We start from the raw sequence: 24,219 nt of genomic DNA, 5'->3' as shown, positions 1-24,219 counted from the left end.
TAAGCAATCAAGTTGTCCGGCATGTCATTGGTCCCTCGACGCTTCGTCCGATCCTTCGGCGCATCGTCCTCTCTTACAGCCTATTGCCCAATCGGCCAGTTGACTCCGCAACTTCGATATCCTTTGCGCGATACCTGCTCTTCTTAGCCCGATGCCCGACTTCCAATCTTCTTATATGTTCCTCCGGCACAATATGATTTTCCTGCTTTAATTGTCTCATCCTAATTGAAACATCTTGCATCACTCAAAACGCAGATTAAATCATAAACACATATCAAGTGGTTTCATCGTCAAAATACGAGATTCAACAATCTCCCCCTTTTTTATAATGACAACCACTTGATTACGGAGTTAATCTTAACTCCTGGAGTTTAAACAAACTCCCCCTATCAATATGCCATATTGATAGAACCTTGAATTCAAGTCAAATTCAAGTTATTGCAAATATTCATCATGAATATTTGCAATACATCATCATGCATAACATGATCATACTTCTTCCCCTTTGTCATCAATAAAAAGGAGAAGTGTCACTTTCTATGTGTTTGAGATATAAAGTTCAATACATTGCATGAAAAAATATAGTGTTAAATTTTATCATCATGCAATCGAGCAATTAAAGATGTGCAAGTTTAGCATGTTTGCTTTTCATGAGATAGTAAATGTTTGCTTCTCTTTATACTACAAGCTAGCAATTTTTATGATATGCAAGTTGCTAGTCATAAGTGCCCAGCAAGCCAATCACGTGAGTGATGGCACGTGTGACTTGATACAGAATCTTTTTTGCTTATTATATTTTGGCGTATATCACTTTATAACTATTGCATAAATGCATATATATTGTGATGTCCTTGGATTTGTGCAATGGGAATCGGATCGTGATGAGATCACGATAATGAGATCGATTCACCTTTAAACACATATCCTAAATAATCCCGGTCATAGGTTACTCGAGAGGGACATCGTGATAACCGGATAGACTGGTGTGCTGTATACCCGTCCATATGATGGATGCAGCTGGTCTCATAGCTGCTCGTGTAGGGACACTAGGGATACAGTACAGGTGCTCATTGGAGAATGAGTTCACTGATTGATCCGCTTACGGAATGCTGGATGGTTGATGATGCCTTATTGTCAGACAACGATTCCGTAGTCCTAGTGGTGTATCTGGTTCTTAGACTTGAGACACCAAGGATGTCCTGTATGAGTGCTCCACTCTTTGATACCAGACTTATAGGTTTGGCTGTTCCCAGATCTAGTACAGCTGGTCATTGGGAGTGGTAGTCGACCTTACGAGGGCTATTGAGTGTCGACAGAGGATCATCCACTCTCGGCATAATGAGAGGAATATCCCATGTGTTCTTGCTCAGACAAATCCCTGGCCAGGGTCATTCGGGTTGAGAGAGAAAGAGTTCTCCGGGAGAATCCGATTAGAGCGAGACTCGAGTAGAAACTGTATGGGTCTGACAGCACCATGCTCGATATACGGTCTCTGGGATATTAGATGGATGAGGGACTATAGGTACATGGTAACTGAGGACAAACAGGTCCAATGGATTGGATTCCCCTGTATCGTCTGGGGACTACGGCGTAGTGGCCTAGTACTTCCGTAGTCGATGAGTCGAGTGAATTATTACAGAGATAATAATTCACTCAGTCAGAAGGAGTTCTGACAGGTATGACTCACGGCCAGCTCGATATTGGGCCTAGAGGGTCACACACATATGGTAGGCATTGCGATGAGTAGAGGTTCGGATATGAGATATCCGACGGAGCCCTTGTCTTATTGGATGCAGATCCAATACCCACTAGGGAAAGGACCCATTAGGGTTTTGACACGGGATCTCTATAAATAGGAGGGATTCACAGCCTCATAGGCTAGAGTCTTTGCTTGCCCTTCCTATTCTCCTCTCCCTCTCCCCCTCAGAGTAGGCCTGGAGTTTTGAGGAGCGTCGTCGCAACCCTGCTGTGTGGATCACCGCTAGAGAGGAGGACGCTTGACCTCCTTCACCCTCTCCTAAGGATCTGCAAGGAAACAGGGATATACGATCTCCCTAGGTAACACAATCTCTATACGCAGTTTTGTGTTTTTTGCGGATTTTGCGCACCAATCTTCGCACGACGATGAACATCTTTTTGGGAATCGGGGATTTTTGTTTTCTTGTTCTTCCGCTGCGCATATGATGTCGCCCCCTATGATTTCCCAACACAAGTTTTGCTACATGCAAGCTAGCAAAAAAATTTCGAAAGCAAATGCAAGATAGCTTTCTTGTGTAAGCTCATGATTCTTGCTTCCTATTGCAATGTGCAAGTTGCAAGTTTTTGAAATATCCAAATTCAACACATTGCATAATTAATATAATCTCCTAGTTTTATCATCATGTAATTTTGTTATTATCATCGATATGCAAGGTAGTATGATAACAATTACTACAACATACAAGCTAGCAAATTTTACAATACTTTTAGAACATGCAAGCTAGCAGTTTTGAGATGTTCAAGAAAGCATCCCTTGCTTCTTGAAATACGCAAGTTTGCTAGATGTGCAATTTAACATGTTTTGCTTTTTGAGATAAGGCAAGATTGCACATTTGGTATGCAAATTTATAGTATGCAAGTTATCAACTTTTACACATAAAAAGTTAGCAAAAAGATGTGCAAGATGGACTATTTTGCCTCTTTTCAAAATATGTAACTTGGCACATATTACTTCTTTGAGATTTGCAAGATAGCACTTTTGCTTGAGATTACAAGATAGCATTTCTTGCTTTTGATTTGAGAAAACTAATAAGTTTTCCCCTTTTTGCGATATGTACATTTGTAATTTTTGCTTCTTGTCTTGTGCAAACTAGCTATCTCCCCCTTTGTTATTGTCAAAAAGAATGGAAGACCCTTTACATTAATTTCTAAATCATGACAAAGGTAAGTATCAATCTTATTTGTGCATCATTATGTTTTCAAATTAAAATATGCACAACTTCAAAACTTTACATTTGTATCCTTACTTCATACATTATACAAATAAATTAATCACTATGGGCATATCATACATGATACATCATTTTGGTAATAAATCATAGCATTTATCAATATTTTGATCATGATACCAAGCATTCATCATTTAGAGCATTCATGATACACATTATATGCATATATCATCACAATAAAAAGTAATTGCATGCATAATTTCAAATCATAAATGTTTCAAATCATGATGGTATTAATTTATCAAATTGCATCCTACCATGCATGATCAAAACTTCTCCCCATTTGTATTTCATGCATAATTTTATTTCATCACATTAGGATTATCAAGAGGAATTAATTGGGTGATGAGATAAATATTTCATGAATACATGGAATTGTATAAAAAATCATATCATAAATGTTTCATACATTCATATCATCACATGAAAGAATATAAACAAAAATTGGTGATGAGACATTACTTCATGAATGTAATAAAATTCATATAGCATATCATAGTTTATTATAACTAGTCTTCTTTTTTGTTAATAGAAAAAAATAGTAGTAGAGCAAGATCTCAATTCATGCATATCAAATATTCAATCATTAAAATCATGATTCATCTATAAAATGCTCCTCTTTAAATATTCAAAGAGAGAACTTAGGAGATCAAATAATAAGAGATTTTCAAATAAAATTTTAAGTCAAGAATTTTTAAAAAGATATTCCCTTTAGTAAATCACAAAAAGAAACACAAGAGAAAAAGATTTCAATTCATATTGAAAATTTTCTCAAAATGTAAGAGAATAAAGAGTAAGAAATCATGATTCATAAAGGATTTTATGTTATAAATTTTAAGAGATCAAGATCATAATTTCGATAAAAAATTATTCAAATTTAAATCATCAAAATCATTATCAAAATCCAAGATATTCACAAAGATGATACAAATAGATTCATCAAAATCAATAAGATAGAGCAAAATAATTTTCAAGAAGAATGTTTTCCTCTTTTTGGTTGTTTCAAAACATATGATTTTGTTTCATTTATGTCAAATAAAAATATGTATCATGTTTAAAATCAAAAGTATAAGATTTATTACAACAAAGATCAATAAGGCACTTTCATTATGGTAAAAATCAATAATCCATAAATCGCAAGATTCATCATGCATAATTTCAAAATTTATTAAGCATGATCATTATGCATGACACTAAAACATGGTTTCAAAATGTTTAATATTTTCATTACACAATTTCATCATTATGCATCATCATATTTTCAAATTCAAACATGCACAATTTCAAAACTATATCTTTCATTTTTATACAAATAACTCAATCATCATTATGAGCATATTATATATGATATTCAAGCATTTATGATACATTATTTTGGAAACATGATCATAGCTTTTCAAATGATGGTATCTAAATGTCAAAGTTCATTACATCCTATCATGCATGATCATTAACTTCTCATTTGTATTTCATACATTATTCAAAATATCAAGAGAATTTTGGTGATGAAATATACATTTCATGAATGCAAGAAATTTTACATAATAAAATTCAAGTCATAAATTATCAAGATGTCGAGTAGCATAGGTTAATTTGAATAAATCATTTTTAGTGAATACCAAGACGAATCACATCATGAAAGAATTTTGATTCATGGAAAAATTTCATGTATCGAGAAATCAATATGATAATTTATAAAAAATATTACAAGTTATATTCAAGAGAAAAATCATCATTCGTTTTTATCCCATTTGATTTGTCAAATCAATATCATGATTTTGATATAACTCATTTCAAATTTAAATCATCAAATCAAAATCATTTTCAAGAGATTCATATAAATCAATAAGATGGAGAAAAATAATTTTCAAGAACAATGCTTTTCTCTTTTTAGTTATTTAAATTCATGTCATTTATTTCATTTATGCTAGATAAATATGTGCATCAACATTTAGGATCGAAAAATGAATTTTGTCATAAAAACCATCAAGATCAATAAACCACAAAAATTATTATGTATAACTTTACAATCTCATGCATAAAATCATCAAATCATAGTATCAAAATTTCAATATTTTCATTCCATCATTTTGCATTGGTTTCATTGAACATAATTTTGAATAATTCTTATAGATAACAAAAACTTCTTTAGTTTTAATTTATGTGATTGACTTTATATTAGCATGCTCAAATTTTGTTCTTAAGTCAAAATCATACGTCATGTTTGACTACCAAAGACAAGGTTCGAAAAGATCATCAAGCCTTTCATTCAAAAGTCATGCATCATTATTAAGCATGATTTTAAACTTCTCAATATTTTCATTAAGACATCAAGCATGGTTTCAATCAAAATCGTAAATCATCAAAATATACATTCTTACTTCTCAAGCACATACATAAGATTTATATTTAACATTTTATTATATTTTTATTTTTAAACATTAAATTATTAAACATGTAATTTTCAAAAAAATTAATCCTAAACTAAATTAAAAATAACTTATGAAAAGTATTATGTAATTTCAAAATAAGTTAGGGGGATTTTGATTACCTCATCATGGAAAGTCGTTAAAGCGTAGTTTGCCACGTTGCCTTTCTTGATTTTCTTCTCTTCGGAAGAGTTCAATTCATCTCAATTTTTGTTCTTCTTGCGTTCAAAGCAAGTAATTCCATTCTTTTTACTTTTTAATTTTTGTTTCATTTGTAGTTTAAGTTCATCATCATTTGAGCTTATGTTCGAGTGGTCTTCATGTGTTCTATGTCCCAAATCCTTCATGTCCTTTGGAAGGTTGTTCTCGAGTTCCTTTTTTGTCACATTGTTCATTTCGTAGGTCATTAAAGACCCAATTAGTTCTTCGAGAGAAAATGTCTTAAGGTTCTTGGCCTCTTGAATGGCCATAATTTTTGGATCCCAACTCTCTGGAAGGGATTTTAAAATTTTAGTTACTAGTTCAAAGTTAGAAAAATCTTTACCAAGAGCTTTAAGTCCATTGATGACATCCGTGAAACGGGTATATATGCCTCCGATGGACTCACTTGGTTTCATCCGGAAAAGTTCGTAAGAATGCACAAGAATGTTGATTTTGGACTCTTTCACTCGGATAGTGCCTTCATGAGTGACCTCAAGAGTTCTCCAAATATCAAAAGCCGGATCACAATTCGAAACACGATTAAATTCATTTTTTGTCAAGTGCACAATATAAGGTATTCATAGCCTTTGCATTTGGAGAAAACATCTTCTTCTCTAAATCATTCCAATAGTTCATTGGAAGAGAAGACATTTCCAATCCATTTTCGACTATGTGCCATAAATTCAAATCCAAAGAAAGTAAGAAAACTCTCATTTGAGTTTTCCAACAAGTGTAGTCCGTCCCATTGAAAAAGGGAGGACGAATGAGAGAGTAATCCTCTTGAAGGCCGAAAAGAGTCATTTCTATTTGGATGTTAAACCAAAGCAGAAAACCGTGGCTTTGATACCAATTGTTAGGATCGGAGCGGCAATAAGAGGGGGGGGTGAATTAGTGTAGCGGATTAAAACTCATAAGTTTGAAAACGATTTCGTAAATGCGTAGAGATTTCGATTTAACAATGAATGACTTGGTGAAAGTAGCTCGAGTAAAGTGAGAAGATAAAACTGGAAGCTTGCTGCTATGTAAATAACGGTTTCAGAAAAGTAAATACTCACACATTCAAGGAACACACTAATTTAAAGTGGTTCGGTCAAAATGACCTACATCCACTTGCGAAACCTTCTTCAATGAGGCTCCCAACTTCCACTAGCAAATCACTTTGAAGGGGAAGGATAAATACCCCTCTTACAACCTTTTACAAGTGGTTTACACTTTTACAAATTTTCAATGAGAAAGAAGGAGGTGAACACTCAAGCAATTGAAAACAAGACTTGCTAAAGACTTTGTTAAGGCTTTATCTCAATCTCTAATTTCTCAAAGGTTGTATTCTTTGCTGAGAATTGAGGGGTATTTATAGGCCCCAAGTGATTCAAATTTGGGCTCCAATTTTTGAATTCTCTTGGGTTCCCGATATTGGAGGTGCCACCGCCTATCAGTGGCGGTGCCATCGCCTGTCAGTATATGACACTGATAGTGTACTGGCGGTGCCACCGTCGGACCTCTCGGGTGTTGGGCAATGGCACCGCTCAATCTGGTGGTACCACTGCCTGATCCTCGGGTTTTGGGCGGTGCCATCGCCCAGTCCGGTAGTTCCATCGCCCGGTCCTATGGGTCACTAGATGGGCTTCAAATCTAGCCAAAACTAGGTAATATCGGGCTCAGTTGGCCCCTAACCAGGATATAGGATTATCCCTTAATCCTAACCCTAATTACATGTAAACTACGCAACTGAAAACATAGCCCTAAGCAAGTTTTCAATCGGCAAACGTCGAGTCTCCTTCCGACGAGCTTTCCAGTGATCTTCTAGCGGACTTCCAGTAGGCTCCCGATCTTGTGGTGAGTTCAGTGAGTAGCCGAGCCTTCTCGGTGATCTCCGCGAACCTCCGACGATCTCTTCGGTGGACTTCCAAAAACTCCGACAAGTCCCCGATTTCTTCTCGGTTGGTTCCGGTAGCATCTTTGACGAATCTTCGAACTCTCAAACACCCATCGAACTTGACTCCGGTAGACTTGCTTTATGTCTTCAAGCTATCGTAGTTAATCCTGCATAAGTAAAGCAAAACTTCTATCTAGACAATTACTCCTAAGCAATCAAGTTGTTTGGCATGTCATTGGTCCCTCGACGCTTTGTCTGATTCTTAGTGCATCATCCTCTCTTATGGCCTATTGCCCAATCGGCTAGTTAACTCCGCAACTCCGATATCCTTGGCGCAATACTCGCTCTTCTTGGCCCGATGCCCGAATCCATGGCCCGAAGCCTTTTGTCGATACGTCGACCGATCCACCGGCCCGACGTCCAATCTTCTGACATGTTCCTCCGGCACATCATGATTTTCCTACTTTAATTGTCTCATCTTGATTGAAGTATCCTACGTCACTCAAAACACAGATTAAATCATAAACACATATCAAGTGGTTTCATCATCAAAATATGAGATTTAATAGTTAATATCTCTCCAAAGCTAATATCATAACAACGAAACTTAGTTAATTATAATAAAGATTCTTTGCAGTTGTAAATGCGTCTGAGATGAAAATATCGAGCTTTTGACATATCACATGCATGAAGACCGAAGTTAGAGAGATTTCTCAACTTGATCCCTTCAACACATAAGCTAGTAACCTAATATAGATAGTATCATCATGACCCTCCTTTGTAACTATATTAACAGTAATTTATTTATGTCTAATAATAATAATAAAGGGACGAAATATTATGTGGAATATCATATGAGGAGGTAGTCTTTTCGCTGCCTCTAACAATCTCAATTTAGTCATTTGTCTATGTAGACAACAAGGGTGGAGATAGCCTATAACTATCTACTTGGGCCTATGTCTACGTGGCTAAACTAATGGGAGAAAGTTTTTATCTTTTTTTTCTAAACTAAATATTATACGAAGGTCATGTGTCAGATGATAATTTATCGATGATATCCTCTCTATCATTTATCTCCCACAAGATAGGTTTTAGAAGCTCTTTAGTAACGATCTTAAGGCATGATATTTGGCTCATCTAACATATTTTTTTTTATACTTTTTTGATAGCTTCTTTGAGGGCAAGAGTATGAGTGTCTAACCAATATACTTTAGAAACACTCAAAAGGGGATCGGGGTGTTTGACCTCCCCACCTCAGGTAGAGAAGGGGTTGAGGCACCCATCCTTAACAACATGGTGGTCGACACCCAACCTCCTCACCTTGGGCAAAGAAGGAGTTGGGTGCTCCCCACCTCGGTTATAGAAAGAGTCAGTATTGGACCTCTCTACCGCAGGTGAGAAAGGGTCGACGCCCAACCTCCCTACCTCGAGCACTTTTTCCATTGTGTCTCATGCTATGATGATTTTCTTCTCATGGGGGTTAGGTTTTTTCTACTGACACATCTCAAGCATATTTTCATTTATGTATCTTGCCATGCAAGTTTCTTCTCATAAGGGTCAAGTTTTTCGAGCTAATATACCTTTTTATTTGTACTCCTGTTATAACAGGTTTCTTCTTATGAGAGTTGGATTTTTTTAACTTATGTACTTTGGGCACATTTTTATTTGTGCCTCTCGTTATAATGAGTTTTTTCTCATAAGAGTCGAGTTTTTTCAACTTATGAATCTTGGAACATTTTCATTTGTGCCTCTCATTATAATGAGTTTTTTCTCATAAGAGTCGAGTTTTTTCAACTTATGAATCTTGGCACATTTTCATTTGTGCCTCTTTTCATGATGAATTTCTTCTCATGAGTTAAGTTTCTGGACTCACGCACTTTGGCCACATTTTTAATGGGTTATCTAACACACATCAAGCATATTTGTGTTTTTTGAGGTATCCCTTAGAGGGTTGGAATTGCCCTCACTTTCGAGGGAGGTTCACTTCGTTCCCTTTCTAAGATACCATAATATCATAATTAATTAGGGAGTTAGGGTGTTACCATCATTAATAACCTCTCTTCCTAATATACTATCATTAATTAGCATCTCTTCGAATTCAACTTGAAATGACATTTGATTTTAACGTGGGAGGTGAGATGTTAGTTCCCACCTTATAAATCCCCCTTAGTCATGACATATGAGGCTAATTCTCTCATTTAGGTCTCCGTGATCCCCTTAGAAGCTTCCTCTTTTTAGCCTTGGTCTTTCTCTACAAGGCAAGTTGGTTCTCTTGGGTCACGACCTCCGTGTGTGCCGACTCTCTAGCACCTCTGTTTTGAAGCATTTTTTTACCTCTATAGGTTAGGATGTCTTTTTTTTCTCACATAAATTCTTTACGATATGATAGCTATCAAATGACCGAGAGGATAGGTGCTCCATCCTTAGATAGCTCATGGGTGAAGGAAGTTTCAGCCTTCCCCTCATCAATGGAGTAGATCCAAGTAAACCAGAATATCCTTCGAGATTTAGAGTCGATGAAACTCATATGATTAGGACTTGGTAATGACCCCAAAGCTCCTAGACTGCATGCGGATTACGTACTTCATCCCGACTAGATTCGAGCTATAAGTTACTTAGTTGGTTCATCGCTCATATAACTCATTGTTTATGTTTTTTTGTTTGACTTCTAATACACACTAGATACGAGACTTTAATTTTTTTCTTCAATTGTGTTTTACCTCCGATCATGGAGGATATCGTCTTCCCAAATAATATTTAACTTGTGGTACTATCTTGTAGTATTATTTATTGAGAAATATTATCGATATCACCCCGAATCATAATTTTTTTAAAAAAATTAATTATTACTTGATTATTGGGGAAGCCTCGAAGATTAGTAATGTCCGTCCGATAATAAAAGTTAGGATGAAACATTTCTTCTTCACAAGTGTTATATTTGAATTGTGGTTCAATCTCACCTGGTTTGCACCGCCTATGTATAACAACAGCCAAGGCTTAAGGGACCTATTCCCTTTGTTTGGATACCAACATTCTATTGATTCGATTGACTTGCAGGGATTTATCTAAAATTAAAATACACCATACAACATACAAAGTAGACTTCAACAAGTACATAAATTGGTTGTAGCGTTGAAGTGTGATGTGGTGGTACGAAAAAAGTTTTTATCGTCGAATTCAACCATCGCAACGTCTGGCACTGCACGACAAAATCCTTAAACAACTTCTATCGTCGAATTCATTTCATTTCATTTCTATATATATACCCAGAATTTTTTATATTCTCTCTCATAATTTATTCGCCGCAAATGAAAATTGGGCCGGCCTCGTGACATGAGCACCGTAAATACCAGTCACGCCGTCCCGGACTCCAGACAAGGCCGCCTCCTCATGGATCTCGTCAAGTCATTTGTCCAAGCTGAGCCACGAACCAGGGAATGAAGTATGATATTTTTCCGCGAGTGATGCCGTACCAACGTTGTCAACCAATGACGATACGTCTCCCCCTGCTTCGTGCGACGGGTGAGACATGCGACCGCAACTGGGCCGAACGATTGGATCGTATGTGACGCGAATCTTCCGTCGCCGAGATGGACCACCGACCACGTGGTGGCCCGTCACGTCAACCAATTCCACCGTGACAATAAAGGAAGGGTCTGCGGAGTGGAGCAGCGAGTTGCGTCCGCAGCGAAAGAAGACAAAACAGTGGGGGTCATAAATTACACGCGCGTCGTGCAAGTTCACCGGCTCTGGAATCCTTTTTTTTTCTTTTTGACTTGCCACCCCACCGAACCCAACCTTCCCAGAGAAGCCTCTCTCTGCGAGCGACTGGCCCAATCCTCCACTCACCCCGCTGCCTTCCTTCCTCGTCCTAACCTATCTCGTCTGCTTTAAGCAAGCAAACCATCTCCTCCTCCGCTTGGCAATTCCCGAAACGCGAACCAGAGGGAGAAGGGCTCCTTTGCGGCGGCGACGAGAACGAGAAAGAAAGGAATAGAGGAAGAAGAAGGATGTGCTGCGAGTGCGACTGCGAGTGCCGGCCGCTGGGCTGGCTGCTGGGCCTCCCCTTCGCCTTTCTTTCCCTCCTCATCTCCATCGTCGGCGCCGCCGTCTGGATCGTCGGGTATGTCAACATCCCTGCTCCTTTCCTCGCCTTTTAGATGGATATAGTTCTTCGGATCTGTGGTGACAGCCAATCGAGGGGACTCCTGTTTTCTTCTTCTTCTTATTATTCAATCGTGTGGGAGTGCAATTGCAGGTTACTGCTGTCGTGCATCTGCCCCTGCTGCCTGTGCGTGACCATCCTGGTGGAGTTCGCCATCGAGCTCATCAAGGCGCCGCTCCATGTCATGAGGTGGTTCACTTCCCAGATCCCCTGCTAGTATTCTTTGATAGTTCGGTCCTCCATAAGACGGATGTTGTGCTTCAGAAGATTCATAATACACAGAGAGAGGTGGAGGAGGAGGAGGATTGATCCGTGTTTGCTGCAGATGTTGATTCGTCTTCCATGTGATGTTTCTTATAATCATTCATCGGATACTCGCCCTTTTTGCTTGGATTCATCGATGCTTTTGGGTTTCCTCCTGCGTCTCAAAACACAACCACTACATATGCATGCTATATGTCAAAATTCTTCTTCTTCTTCTTCTTCTTCTTCTTCTTCTTCTCAGGTTATTTATTTAGATTAAAAAAGAAGCCGAACCCACGGATTCTGTATTGGGATTAACTGTTTCACGGGCAGAGGGCAGAAGAGGGGATAGACGTGTCCCCTTGGTGCCATGATGATATCGCTAGTATTCTCATAGAAGAGAAGAATATGTAAAGAGCATCCATCGTTCGGCCGTGCCATCAGATTCACCTCCGGAGGATTAGAATTACATGATCGATAGCTTTCGTCTTTCGTGTATAATTGTCCAAAGTCACTTTCACTTGACCATTCCAATTGATCGACACATTGTGTGAAGGTAAGGCAGCCTTGTGTTGCGAATCACTAATATAAGAGTATAACGTCTCTCAAAAAGATGCTCCTCTCTTTTATTTGCCAAAGCCAAGGCAGAACGATATGATGCTTTTAGCCTCAGGGAGCAATGATATGGATGGTATGATTTCTTTCCCCAAACCCATTGCTGCCACTTAAAAACAAGACCAATATTCGATAATTCAATTACATGGTTATAGTAGATGCCAGCGATTGTAATGCTTTATATTTTTAATTATAATTAAACTAAATAATATATTCATTTCATTATCATCGCACGTTTCAACGGTGGTGTTGCCATGCAATTTGGTTCCTAGATGCAAAAAACAAAGATCTAATTTGCATATATATATATATATATAGTACTAGAAAAATGAAAAGAGAACAACTATTTCAATCGAATCTATGTATTTACATTCCTTGAAATGGAAACAAGTCATGTACTTCCTATAAAATAAATTATAATCAACGATCATCAGGTCAACATGACTTTCATCCTCGTCAAGAGAAAGTACATTTACTCACGTGGTAGAAAGAATTTTTATATTTTCTCAAGAGTCGAATAACGTAAAAAGGTATGACCTTAAAAAAAAATAAAAATTTGAAAGCACTAAAAAAAAGTATTTACTCACATGGTAAAAAATTTTTTGTATTTTCTTAAGAGTCAAATAACGTAAAAAGGTATGATCTTAAAAAAAATAAAAAATTAAAAGTAGTAAAGAAAAAGTCGCCGGTGCCCTTTGTAAATAAGTCACTTCCGTCTTTGACCTGGCTTCTCCAGCCGCGCGCACCCATAGGTTGCTTGGCCACCTCTATTCCACCCTCCCTGTACAAACCTCGGGCGACCATCACAATCATCATAACCAAGAATCCAATCTGCAGTCCAAAAAAAAAAAGAAAATTGCATGGGCAGGAATCCGAGATGTGGCCAACAGGTCCTCCCATCCATCTGTTTTTAGGGATAATCAAAAGGAGCCGCCAGTCGCCCAGCTATTGGTACACGCAGACCACAGACATCAGGACGGCGGCGATTCGATCGCGGACGAAGCGGCTGGCTGAGATGGCCCTGCAAGCTTTGCGTTGGTGTGGCACGTAGTACACAGCTCGCTCGCTCCCTCCCTCCCTCCCCTCCCAAACAACACAAACGTCCACCTGCAAATGAATGAAACCGGAGAGCTGCATTCTGCTGATGTGTTCGCCGCCGGATGCCTGCGAAAGTCGTTGAAAAGTATTAACACTTGGAAGTGAAGGAGGAGACGTCGTAAGACTATTCCATCCGACGGCTAACAATTACCTGCTTCCGCGAGCAAAGACCGGTTTGCATTTCTCTTTCCTCAGCCTTGTTATTTTATTGCCTGCGGTTGGCTTCGTCAGGTGCGCACCCACGTGCTCGTGGATAATCTAGTTTATAATCGCTTCTGTATAATTGAAGTATATCTGTCACCTAACGCTGTGTAGTTTGTAAGCTTATTAGTTCGCTTCTAGACGACGCGTCGGATGGATATTCCCAAAGTCCCCAAATGCATACATAGTTTGCCCCTGGTTTGGGTTCTCCGGTATCACAGTGCGTGTTCCTGCTTTCGGACCCCAGTTTTCCCGTACCCCATCCCGTGTTCCTGCTGTGAGACCACTGATTTCCCACCCCGTCCGCTCTTCTCCTCGCCCTCCTCTTCCTCTACTTGCTTGTAAATAAGAACCTTGCTCGACTCCCCGCATCCCTCCCACATCACAACCGGCGAGCGACACCTCTAACAAACAAACAAGCAAACACCTTCTCTGCTCCCACCGCAACTACCGGCAAATGCAGGACGGACTGGACAACGGAGGCCGAGCCGGGCGGCGGAGCCCCGGGACACTGGGACGGCACCTGGCCCGCCGGCTGGTGCAGGTCGGCGTCCGGGACGTGTTCGCCGTCCCCGGCGACTTCAACCTCACGCTGCTCGACCACCTCATAGCTGAGCCCCAGCTCAACCTGGTGGGCTGCTGCAACGAGCTCAACGCCGGCTACGCCGCCGACGGCTACGCCCGCGCCAGCGGCGTCGGCGCCTGCGTCGTCACGTTTACCGTCGGCGGCCTCAGCGTCATCAACGCCATCGCCGGATCCTACAGCGAGAACCTTCCCATCATCTGCATCGTGGGCGGGCCCAACTCCAACGACTACGGCACCAACCGCATCCTCCACCACACCATCGGGCTCCCCGACTTCTCCCAGGAGCTCCGCTGCTTCCAGACCGTCACTTGCCACCAGGTTGTTCTTTCTGCTTCTTCTGGTTGCTGAGATCTCATAAAGCAAATGCGTGGAACTGATGGGACTGCTTGTTTATGTGCTCGTATTTTCTAGGCGGTGGTCAACCATATGGATGATGCTCACGAAATGATCGATACCGCGATCTCGACAGCTTTGAAGGAGAGCAAGCCAGTGTATATCAGCATCAGCTGCAACTTGCCTGGGATACCGCACCCTACCTTCGTGAATGAGCCGGTTCCTTACTTTCTCACGCCCAAGTAGGTCTTCTTTAGCTTGATCTCTCTGTTATTTGTGTTGTTGTGTGTATATAGAAATGTTAATTTATGTGGCGGAACAGTCTTATTTTTATTGCGTTCAATCAGTATGATCGAAGCGAAACAACTGTCACTTCTTTACGATTTTAAGCATACAGATGATGTTGGACCAAATATTATTCCTTTAAGAAGGTTATATATGGAATCCTTGTAGTTGTAAGTGGCATTGAGTTTTTTCTTTGTTTACTTTTGATCTGTTGATCTTCTTTCTTGGGTTCATTCCTACATTTGATTCATTATCAATCTGCAAACAAGCATGCCTGATACAACCACAACACTACGCCATGAGAAGAGTACTATAAGTTCAGTTCTTTTATGGAGTCGCAATGAAAACTAAGATGGTTGATATATAGGGTCTTGAGCTCTTTGCAAATTGTGCAATAAGTTTCTGTTCTGTGCATGTATGTTTGTTTATTGATAGCTAAGAATGGTTTAGTTAGTCATCGGTAGAACCAGTCATACTCAGATTCAGGTTTTATTTGAATTTGAGTGTCAGTTGTATTATTAATATCTGTTGATAACCAATATACTTTGGAAAACGAACATGTAGTCAACAGTATGAAGGTATTGCTGATGTCGTAAGAATCTTCCATAAGTACAATGGCTAATAATTCTAATAAGAATCTCCAGTTACAGGTAAAGAAAAACATATCTTTGTTGTGTGGTTTTTCCTTTTCGTAAAATCAAATAGGTCAGAAGTTATGCAGTATAGTTTAAGTTGGATATTTTACATATATTGCAGATACCACTCTGTAAAGTAAAGAAGTTTTCCTTTTTTGTGTAAAACTGCTGAAGAATATAATTGTTTGACCCCTGTAAGTTCACTCAGTGTCTGATTTGGAGGTTTATTGAGATTAGGAAATGATCATGAATCAGATCAAAATGAAATATCTATTTTTTACTTGTATATTACTGAATCTAATCACTTACTAATTGTGAAAAACTGGAAACTAAAGATGTATAGGAAGTCAATCTTTTATGCATGTTGTTAATATCATTTTAAATATGCTAAATGTGGGCAATGATTCATCAATTTCTTCTCTCAATTTTTGTAAAGTTTTTTTATATGTTTATTCTGATACTGTCAATCGTTGGTTGTGGAATTCTAGTGATGGAAACTGTGTAGGGTCAGAACAGAACTAAATTCTTTTTATCAGTCCGCTAGTGTCACCTCAATTTAACTACATAATGCTGTTCCTATTATTTTAAATGATCTATGTAGGAAAACAATAAATGAGCCCTGAGTAGAACTGATATATTGACACTTTGAAAACCCAAAATCTTTTTTTTCACTTAAAATTCTTGCACTATTGTTATACAACAAGTGCATACTTGTAAAGTCGGTACAATGGAGATTGGATAGCCAATGTCGTGCAGCTAACAGTTATGGTCTGGATACTTGATTATAATGTCTGTCGTATGGTTTTGTTATCATAGGTAGTGATGAACGTACTGTCATATCTATTAAGTTGATCATGTGACATCTTGTGTACTTAGTGGGCTCATGCTATCTCTAAAGATCAGCGAGTGACATCCTACATATGGTCTCTGTAATGCATTATTTTGTGAGATAAAAAAAGAATAACTGCAACTTCAAGGGTATCTCTAGTATTTGTGTTTGGAAATGACAGACTTGTATCCTTTGCAGGGTGAGCAATCAATTGGGACTAGAGGCTGCTGTGGAGGCAACGGCACAATTTTTGAACAAGGCTGTGAAGCCAGTTTTAGTTGCAGGTCCAAAACTGAGGGTGGCAAAAGCCCATCAGGCCTTCGTGGAGCTAGCAGATGCATGCGGGTATCCAATAGCTATTATGCCGTCAGCTAAAGGGATGGTACCCGAGCACCATCCTCATTTCATTGGTACTTATTGGGGTGCAGTTAGCACCAACTTCTGTGGTGAGATTGTGGAATCAGCTGATGCATACATCTTTGTTGGCCCGATATTTAATGATTATAGCTCCGTGGGCTACTCATTACTGATTAAGAAAGAAAAAGCAGTGATTGCACAACCCAACCGAGTTTTTATTGGTAACGGCCCTTCCTTTGGTTGGGTTTTCATGGCGGATTTCTTGACTGCACTATCTCGGAAGCTCAAGAAGAACACTACTGCCTTGGAAAACTACCACCGGATCTATGTCCCACCCAGTAGGCCTCTCAAACGAGAGAATGATGAACCTTTAAGGGTCAATATACTTTTTAAGCACATTCAGGCATGCCTTCAATCATTGCTCTTGCTACTAACTTTTTATTCATCCAATTTATTTTCCTTTAACATGGTTGAAAAGCACCTTTTCTCTTTACCCTCTTTGCTCACAAGAAACTTGTAACTCCTACTAGGTTTGACATTGGACTGCTTGTTCCATTTGTGCAATTGATCTCATTACTTTTTCTTTCTTGTCAAACAGGATATGCTGAGTGGAGGGACGACTGTTATTGCAGAGACTGGCGATTCATGGTTCAATTGCCAAAAGCTTCGCTTGCCAGAGAACTGTGGGTAAGTGAGTTTTATGGTTAGGTTGTTGCTAATTGTCATATCTCCCGATTATAAGTCACCAAATGGCTTGACTAAAAGGCAAATTACACAGGTATGAGTTCCAAATGCAGTATGGATCTATTGGATGGTCAGTTGGTGCCACTCTTGGATATGCTCAGGCTGCTAAGGAAAGGCGTGTTATTGCTTGCATAGGGGATGGAAGTTTCCAGGTAAAGTGAGAGAGTGACTACCTGCATGGTCCATGTGAGAAAAAAAGGTTTTTGATAACAAAAAAGTTGATGGCTAAACTTGCTTTTGCATTAGGATTGTCTTTTTAACGAGTGGGGTCTTTCTTCTTTCTGGGTTAGTGGTATTTACAATTTGGGCTCTTATTGTCCACCTAGTATTTGTTCCTATGTGGTCAAAAGAAGTTTTGAGGAAATATGGTCCATTTGCTCATTCAGTAGTCACCGGTTAATTATTTCCTTCATTCTATAGGTTACAGCTCAAGATGTATCAACAATGATCCGGCATGGGCAGCGAAGCATTATATTTCTCATCAATAATGGTGGATATACCATCGAAGTAGAGATCCATGATGGGCCTTACAATGTGATTAAGAACTGGAACTACACTGGATTTGTCGACGCCATTAACAATGGGGAAGGCAAATGTTGGACTTGCAAGGTGAGTTTGTGATGACAAAATGGTTGACTGTTTTTATGCCTCTTTGGTACTAAGGTTTTTTTACCATGTTTATGGTGTGAGGTTGACAAAGAAAATTCTGCGGTAAACTAATTATTGTAGGTGAGGACCGAGGAAGAATTAGAAGAGGCCGTCGCCAAAGCCACAGGAGAAATGAAGGATAGCTTATGCTTCCTTGAGGTAATTGTGCATAAAGATGATACGAGTAAGGAGCTACTGGAATGGGGATCGAGGGTCTCGTCCGCCAACAGTCGCCCACCTAACCCACAGTAGAGAAATTTGTATGAAACAACGATAAGAGTCGATGACTGACAAGTACTATGCTGATATCCCAATGTCGTAATAAGGAAAACCAAATAAATTATCTGTTGCAATTGGAAAGTAGCATTCCATTTCGTGTTTGAGTTGCATATCAGCCGTCGATTCTAGTTGGCCATCTCCTGGGATGTTCGTTACTTTGGGATGCATCAGCAACCGGTTGCGTTCCAAGTGGTTTTTATACTTCAATTCTCCTTCTCATGGACGGAATATTCTTCGACTTTTAATCTGAGCTGTTGTTTCTGCACCATCACAATTATTCGTCCCCTTTGCCGTGACCACTAATGCTGGCCTCAAACCTCTGCTTGCTTTTCCTGGCCACAACTACTGGTTTGTTCATTGGTTTCCCCACCTCGACTGCGACTTCCTCCACCGATACAAATCGGTAATAATGGATGCAAGTCCATGATGCACTCGAAGCCAGCCCAACCTCTCTCTCTCTCTCTCTCTCTCTCTCTCATTTAGAGAAAAAATAATGACGTCATGCCTTACGTACTACGATGATTGCATCAGAATCCGACTCTTTTCCCGGCCTCGGACTTACGACTCAACCGTGAGTTGGCAGAGCCAACCCACCCGCGGATTTGTGCCGGACATGTCAGCTGCTTCTTCACGGAAACGTCGAGGACTCTCAAAGGTTCCATCTTGTGACCGCATTCGCATAATAATTACATGTCGATCAATGCCCAGTAATTTAGACTGAACTGAAAATAAATGTACGTCGAAGAAGAAATAGCACCTTTACATTATATATATATATATATATATATAGGTTAATTAAGGATATGTAGATATTACATTGTGCACAAGATGTAGCATGCGGTCGGTCTCGCTTCGTTCTTCAACAGCTGTAAACTGTAACTTTCCACGCTGCAAGCGAACTCGCAGCGAGCGAGGCCTCCGAAGCTTCCAGAAACCAACCGTCGCTCAGCTTTAAAAGGGCGGCCCCTCTCCCATTTCATTGCCGTCCGCTGTTTTCAATTTCTTTTACGATTTCCTTCCCATCCGATCCCTTGGTCTGGAGCGATGAGGAGCTTCGTTGTCAGATCCATCGAGTCCGCCCTCCGGCGCCGCGGGGCCGCCTCATCTAACCGCCGTCTCTTCTCCTCCGACTCCGCCCCCGAGCGCAAGGTTGCCATCCTCGGCGCTGCCGGCGGGATCGGCCAGCCCCTTGCCCTTCTCATGAAGCTTAACCCCCTCGTCTCCAACCTCGCCCTCTACGATATCGCCGGCACCCCCGGAGTCGCCGCCGACGTCGGCCACATCAACACCCGCGCCCAGGTCTCCTCTTCCTTCCCCCATCCTCTACTACTTCTAGATCTTACCCCTTTTGTCTACTCACCCTTTCGATCCTGTTTATCGTGAGTGGATCTCATCAGATCTAAGGGTTTTCCGTCTGTTTCTTGATGGATCTCCAGGTCGCCGGCTATGTGGGCGAGGAGCAGCTCGGTAAGGCTCTCGAGGGCTCCGATGTGGTGATCATCCCGGCCGGCGTGCCAAGGAAACCCGGCATGACTCGTGATGATCTCTTCAACATCAATGCCGGCATCGTCAAGTCGCTCTGCACAGCCATCGCGAAGTACTGCCCCAGCGCATGTCTTTCTGTCGCTTCAACCCACACAATTTTCTGCTCTCTCTATTCCATTCCGTGCACGCCTTTGTCCCAACTAATTGGAATTCTCTAGTCCATCCGAGGAGCTGATTCTGCTGTTGTTTTTTTTTCCCCCTAATCGGATCAGGCTGTTGTTAATATGATAAGCAACCCAGTGAATTCAACTGTGCCAATTGCATCCGAGGTGTTCAAGAAAGCGGGAACATATGACGAGAAGAAGCTGTTCGGTGTCACTACTCTCGATGTTGTCAGGGCCAAAACTTTCTACGCTGGGAAAGCGAAGGTTCCGGTAGCTGGTAATGCCTTCTTTTCCCTAATAGTTGTTTTGTTCTTTATTAGCTTAGAGAATGTCTGCAATTGATCGGTGAATTATTACTTGCAGACGTTAATGTTCCAGTTGTTGGTGGGCATGCTGGCATAACCATCTTGCCTCTGTTTTCCCAGGTAATTTCTGTGGATTCGAGATCCTCTAAACTTTTCTTTTGAATGTTAGGATCTTTTGTGCTTCTATATATGTCTGAGCAAATAGAGATATATGCTTAACAACAAATTTGTTGACAGGCAACTCCTGCTAGTAATGATTTGGCCACCGAGGACATCAAGGCTCTCACGAAGAGAACCCAGGATGGTGGTACGGAGGTTGTGGAGGCAAAGGCTGGAAAAGGCTCAGCAACATTGTCTATGGCGTAAGTCTGTGGGATATTTTTCAACTATATTGTTCTGACTCTTCTTTATTTTAATGTATCAATACATGTTAGCCTATTCCATGTGATATTTATTTATTATTGTGTTAGCTTCTTGGAAACACTGTCAAATTTAGGTTTGATATTTATTTATTTATTATTGCTTCTTCCATATGATATGTAGTCCACATTTGTACATATTTATCTTGTTTTTGCATTTTTGAACAATTAGATCTTTGGTTTGATCTAAATTCCCGAGGAGATTTACTATTAAGTTCTGCATAGCCATGTTAGATGTTTCATGTACATTTAACTTCGTTTCTTATGATCGTTCTGTTGAGACATCAAATATCTTGTAACTAAATGGTGACAGGCATCTGTTTCTTATGATGCATAAGCAGACAAAACACTTTATCCATTTAAAATTAAAAATTTTGTTCTTTTCTATAATTCTGGAACTAGAACATTACTAAATTTACTGGTAGCAGCAGGTGAATCAGTCAAATCTGTCAGATAACAACTTCAATATAGTGAGAGAGCATGTGGAAGACCTAGGACTATCAAAATAGGGAGAATAGATACATTGGCCTTATGGTTGTCAGATGATATGGTGTTCTTAATTATACATACCTGATATACATGTTATGTTGCTCTCTAATATTATAGAAAAAACTTTGTCAAATTATCCTTTTTTATACTAGAAGAGTCATCATCCACAATAGTGTTAATGAATGCCATCTAAGCATCCCAAGGTTATATACATCTCAGGGATCAAAAAAACTAAAGGAAAATTGTCTTTAGAATTATGGATATTGATAGGTCTCGTACAAAAAATGAATGTGATGTTTGACACTAGAGGAGATTGATTATATATATAATTTGTTGTTTTAGATATTCTTAATTTTAGTGCTTTTACTCTGTTATCTTGCAAGTCATAAGTTCATTAAAGGTATCATCATTTCTGGGATTCTTTTAGAAATATAATTAATTTGAATTCAGGGCTCAGGGCTCACTATATTAGTGACTTGTTGCCCCATTCTCAAAAGTAGATCATTTGATGGAGGTGTTTAAGGTGGTGGGTATTAGGACCATTAGGAACTGGACTTCTCTTGGTCCATGATCCATATACATGCAATAATATCCTTTAAATGGTTGAAAACAAAATCCAATTCTCTCTCTCTCTCTCTCTCTCTCTCTCTCCCTCGAAATGCCTGTGCTTCAGCAGCATATTTGTTTGCTGCTAATATAGTAAATGCATAGTTTCTTAGATTACTAGAAATAATATTGGATGAGCAGGACATCTTTACGACTCTTGTGCTTGAAGCCTGTAATTTTTGGACACGACATAACTTGTCTTGTTAGCATCTATTTTGTTGTTCATTGCTTAATGAATATCTTGATGCAGATATGCAGGAGCTATCTTTGCAGATGCATGCTTGAAAGGTCTTAATGGGGTTCCTGACATTGTTGAGTGTTCATTTGTACAATCAAGCGTCACAGAGCTGCCATTTTTTGCTTCTAAGGTGATTTTTTCAAGCTTATGCCAAACTATCTAAATAGATGAAGAATTTTCTTAATATTGTTCGATGATGTTAAATTTTTTTGTAATTTGGAAAATCCTCATTAAGCTTTTCAGGTAGATGTAAGCATCTACAACGATACACTTAAGATCCTTACCTTTAGTTTTTACAACTTTTACTATGTCACAAATCGAATCTTCTATAATGTTGTGCAAGAAACTATTTCCAAGGTTTAAAATCTTGGGGGTAGAATAATCTTATATTTTGCAAGACCAGATGCTTTTCTTAGAATTTTTAAGGAATCTGTTAGAATTCCTTTCTATCTTTATATGCAGTTGATATTGTTAGTTCTTATCCGTTGCCATTATGCCTGACATCTGATATGGCTGTGATGAGCGTGGAAAGTACACTGTTCCTTGTATTTATTTACTTGTGATTAATGTCATTGCCTTTTTAGTTAATTTGTGCAATATAAGTTATTCTTTTGTAATATATGGTTTAAGTATATGGCAGTTAAAATGTTAATTGAGACAATATTTGTATACTGAATTACAAGTCTCATCTTTTGAAAGGGAAGATCGATGACTTGTTTGATGTGCTTTACCTATGACCGATGGATTCTTGTAATTACAGATCTTTTTATACTTGTATAATGGTGTTTTAATCTAATGATATATGGTGCAATTTGAAAGAACCATCATTTATTGGGAAAGCCTTGTGGTGTCGAATAAGAGTCAAAATATGGGTCCAACTAGCTGGTGCTTACAAATCGTTTGACAAATGAGCAATGAATAAAAAAGTAAATATAATCATAAGGAAATTAAAACTTTTTTTTTATTCATCCTTGCTTTTATTGTAATGTTGGATAAGGGTCCTTATTTCATCCTTGCTTTTATTGTAATGTTGAATGCTCACATGATTGTGAATTTCCTAATACTAGAATGCTTTATACTTGGGAAGATAATTGCTGTACATGCCTTTCTTGGTGTGTTTTTTTCTTTTGTAAATTTGTTGCATCTTATTGTTATGACCCACATATTTTTCGGAATTGATCATGATTTTGACCAGAAGATTATTGCATTTAAGTGAAGTTAGCATTGGTGATTCCAGTCCTTTTTTGCATTAGTGAAATTAGTCAGGAAAGCCATGTATCCTTTCAGCTGCATACCGTTAGTCCTGGAAAGGCATCTCTATCCTGTCGCCTATCATCATAAACTTTTGGTTTCCTTTCCTAGTGAAAGACTCCGCTAATGTGGGTGATTTGATTTGGTGTTGTTGAATTTGCTAACTTTATTAATTTTGTTTTATTTGCTTACTGTATATGCTGGTTGATTATTGTCTTGAGCATAAAACTTTGTCATCCTACAGGTGAGGCTCGGGAAGAACGGAGTGGACCAAGTACTTGGGCTCGGGCCATCTCTGTCTGATTATGAGAAAGAAGGATTGGAAAATCTTAAACCTGAGCTTAAGGCCTCCATTGAGAAGGGAATCAAGTTCGCAAAGGACAACTAGCTTAAGACCTTTTATTTCTGACTTCTTTACAATCGACCATCAAAATTTTGTCAAAAGGCCTCTTTCTCTTTTGTCGCTAATTATGACGGCATTGAAACTTTGTTATAATGAGCCATGCATGCAAACTGTGATGAAAACATATTTCACTGACCAACAAATTGCACATGGTGTTCAGCATATGCTTTCGATTTAATGCACTGTAGACTTCGAATGAAGTAAGCCAATATCACAATTATTCTTTTAGCACGTTTATAGCGTATTGTTTATGCATAATCTAAATCTATGAGATGAGGTTACGCTCTTCTCAACCAACATAGTACGAACCTTAGCAGGCAATGGTGAGTCTAAATCAAGTTTGGTACA

At 39.2% G+C, this 24,219-nt stretch overlaps 3 protein-coding genes across 3 annotated transcripts; all 3 read left to right on the top strand.

Moving 5' to 3' along the window:
- Positions 1-11,235: 11,235 nt before the first annotated feature.
- Positions 11,236-12,055, top strand: LOC103973722 (signaling peptide TAXIMIN 1). Its single transcript, XM_009388365.3, has 2 exons — positions 11,236-11,616; positions 11,752-12,055. The coding sequence occupies exons 1-2, from the start codon at positions 11,504-11,506 to the stop codon at positions 11,873-11,875; spliced, it is 237 nt and encodes a 78-aa protein (XP_009386640.2). The 5' UTR covers positions 11,236-11,503; the 3' UTR covers positions 11,876-12,055.
- Positions 12,056-13,673: 1,618 nt separating this feature from the next.
- Positions 13,674-18,606, top strand: LOC135636931 (pyruvate decarboxylase 1-like). Its single transcript, XM_065149133.1, has 7 exons — positions 13,674-14,719; positions 14,813-14,976; positions 16,682-17,243; positions 17,439-17,527; positions 17,619-17,736; positions 18,005-18,193; positions 18,314-18,606. The coding sequence occupies exons 1-7, from the start codon at positions 14,273-14,275 to the stop codon at positions 18,482-18,484; spliced, it is 1,740 nt and encodes a 579-aa protein (XP_065005205.1). The 5' UTR covers positions 13,674-14,272; the 3' UTR covers positions 18,485-18,606.
- Positions 18,607-19,486: 880 nt separating this feature from the next.
- On the top strand, positions 19,487-24,033 carry LOC135635145 (malate dehydrogenase, mitochondrial). The gene is made up of 7 exons (XM_065146025.1): positions 19,487-19,810; positions 19,948-20,121; positions 20,269-20,437; positions 20,524-20,585; positions 20,703-20,827; positions 22,230-22,347; positions 23,713-24,033. Exons 1-7 carry the CDS (start codon positions 19,556-19,558, stop codon positions 23,854-23,856), a joined length of 1,047 nt encoding a protein of 348 aa, XP_065002097.1. The 5' UTR covers positions 19,487-19,555; the 3' UTR covers positions 23,857-24,033.
- The last annotated feature ends 186 nt before the right edge of the window (positions 24,034-24,219 follow it).

This window comes from Musa acuminata, chromosome BXJ3-4 (assembly GCF_036884655.1).
Source record: "Musa acuminata AAA Group cultivar baxijiao chromosome BXJ3-4, Cavendish_Baxijiao_AAA, whole genome shotgun sequence".
Lineage (NCBI taxonomy): Eukaryota > Viridiplantae > Streptophyta > Magnoliopsida > Zingiberales > Musaceae > Musa > Musa acuminata.
The sequence above is the reverse complement of the archived record's forward strand: the minus strand, read 5'-3'. Positions and strand labels throughout refer to the sequence as shown.

Bases quoted from the DNA above. Each gene is read 5' to 3' on its own strand.
- LOC135635145 (XM_065146025.1), top strand. From the start codon at position 19,556: ATGAGGAGCTTCGTTGTCAGATCCATCGAGTCCGCCCTCCGGCGCCGC. The intron at 19,811-19,947 runs GTCTCCTCTTCC...ATGGATCTCCAG, and splicing joins ACATCAACACCCGCGCCCAG to GTCGCCGGCTATGTGGGCGA. The intron at 20,122-20,268 runs GCATGTCTTTCT...TAATCGGATCAG, and splicing joins TCGCGAAGTACTGCCCCAGC to GCTGTTGTTAATATGATAAG.
- LOC135636931 (XM_065149133.1), top strand. From the start codon at position 14,273: ATGCAGGACGGACTGGACAACGGAGGCCGAGCCGGGCGGCGGAGCCCC. The intron at 14,720-14,812 runs GTTGTTCTTTCT...CGTATTTTCTAG, and splicing joins AGACCGTCACTTGCCACCAG to GCGGTGGTCAACCATATGGA. The intron at 14,977-16,681 runs GTAGGTCTTCTT...TATCCTTTGCAG, and splicing joins CCTTACTTTCTCACGCCCAA to GGTGAGCAATCAATTGGGAC.
- LOC103973722 (XM_009388365.3), top strand. From the start codon at position 11,504: ATGTGCTGCGAGTGCGACTGCGAGTGCCGGCCGCTGGGCTGGCTGCTG. The intron at 11,617-11,751 runs GTATGTCAACAT...GTGCAATTGCAG, and splicing joins GCCGCCGTCTGGATCGTCGG to GTTACTGCTGTCGTGCATCT.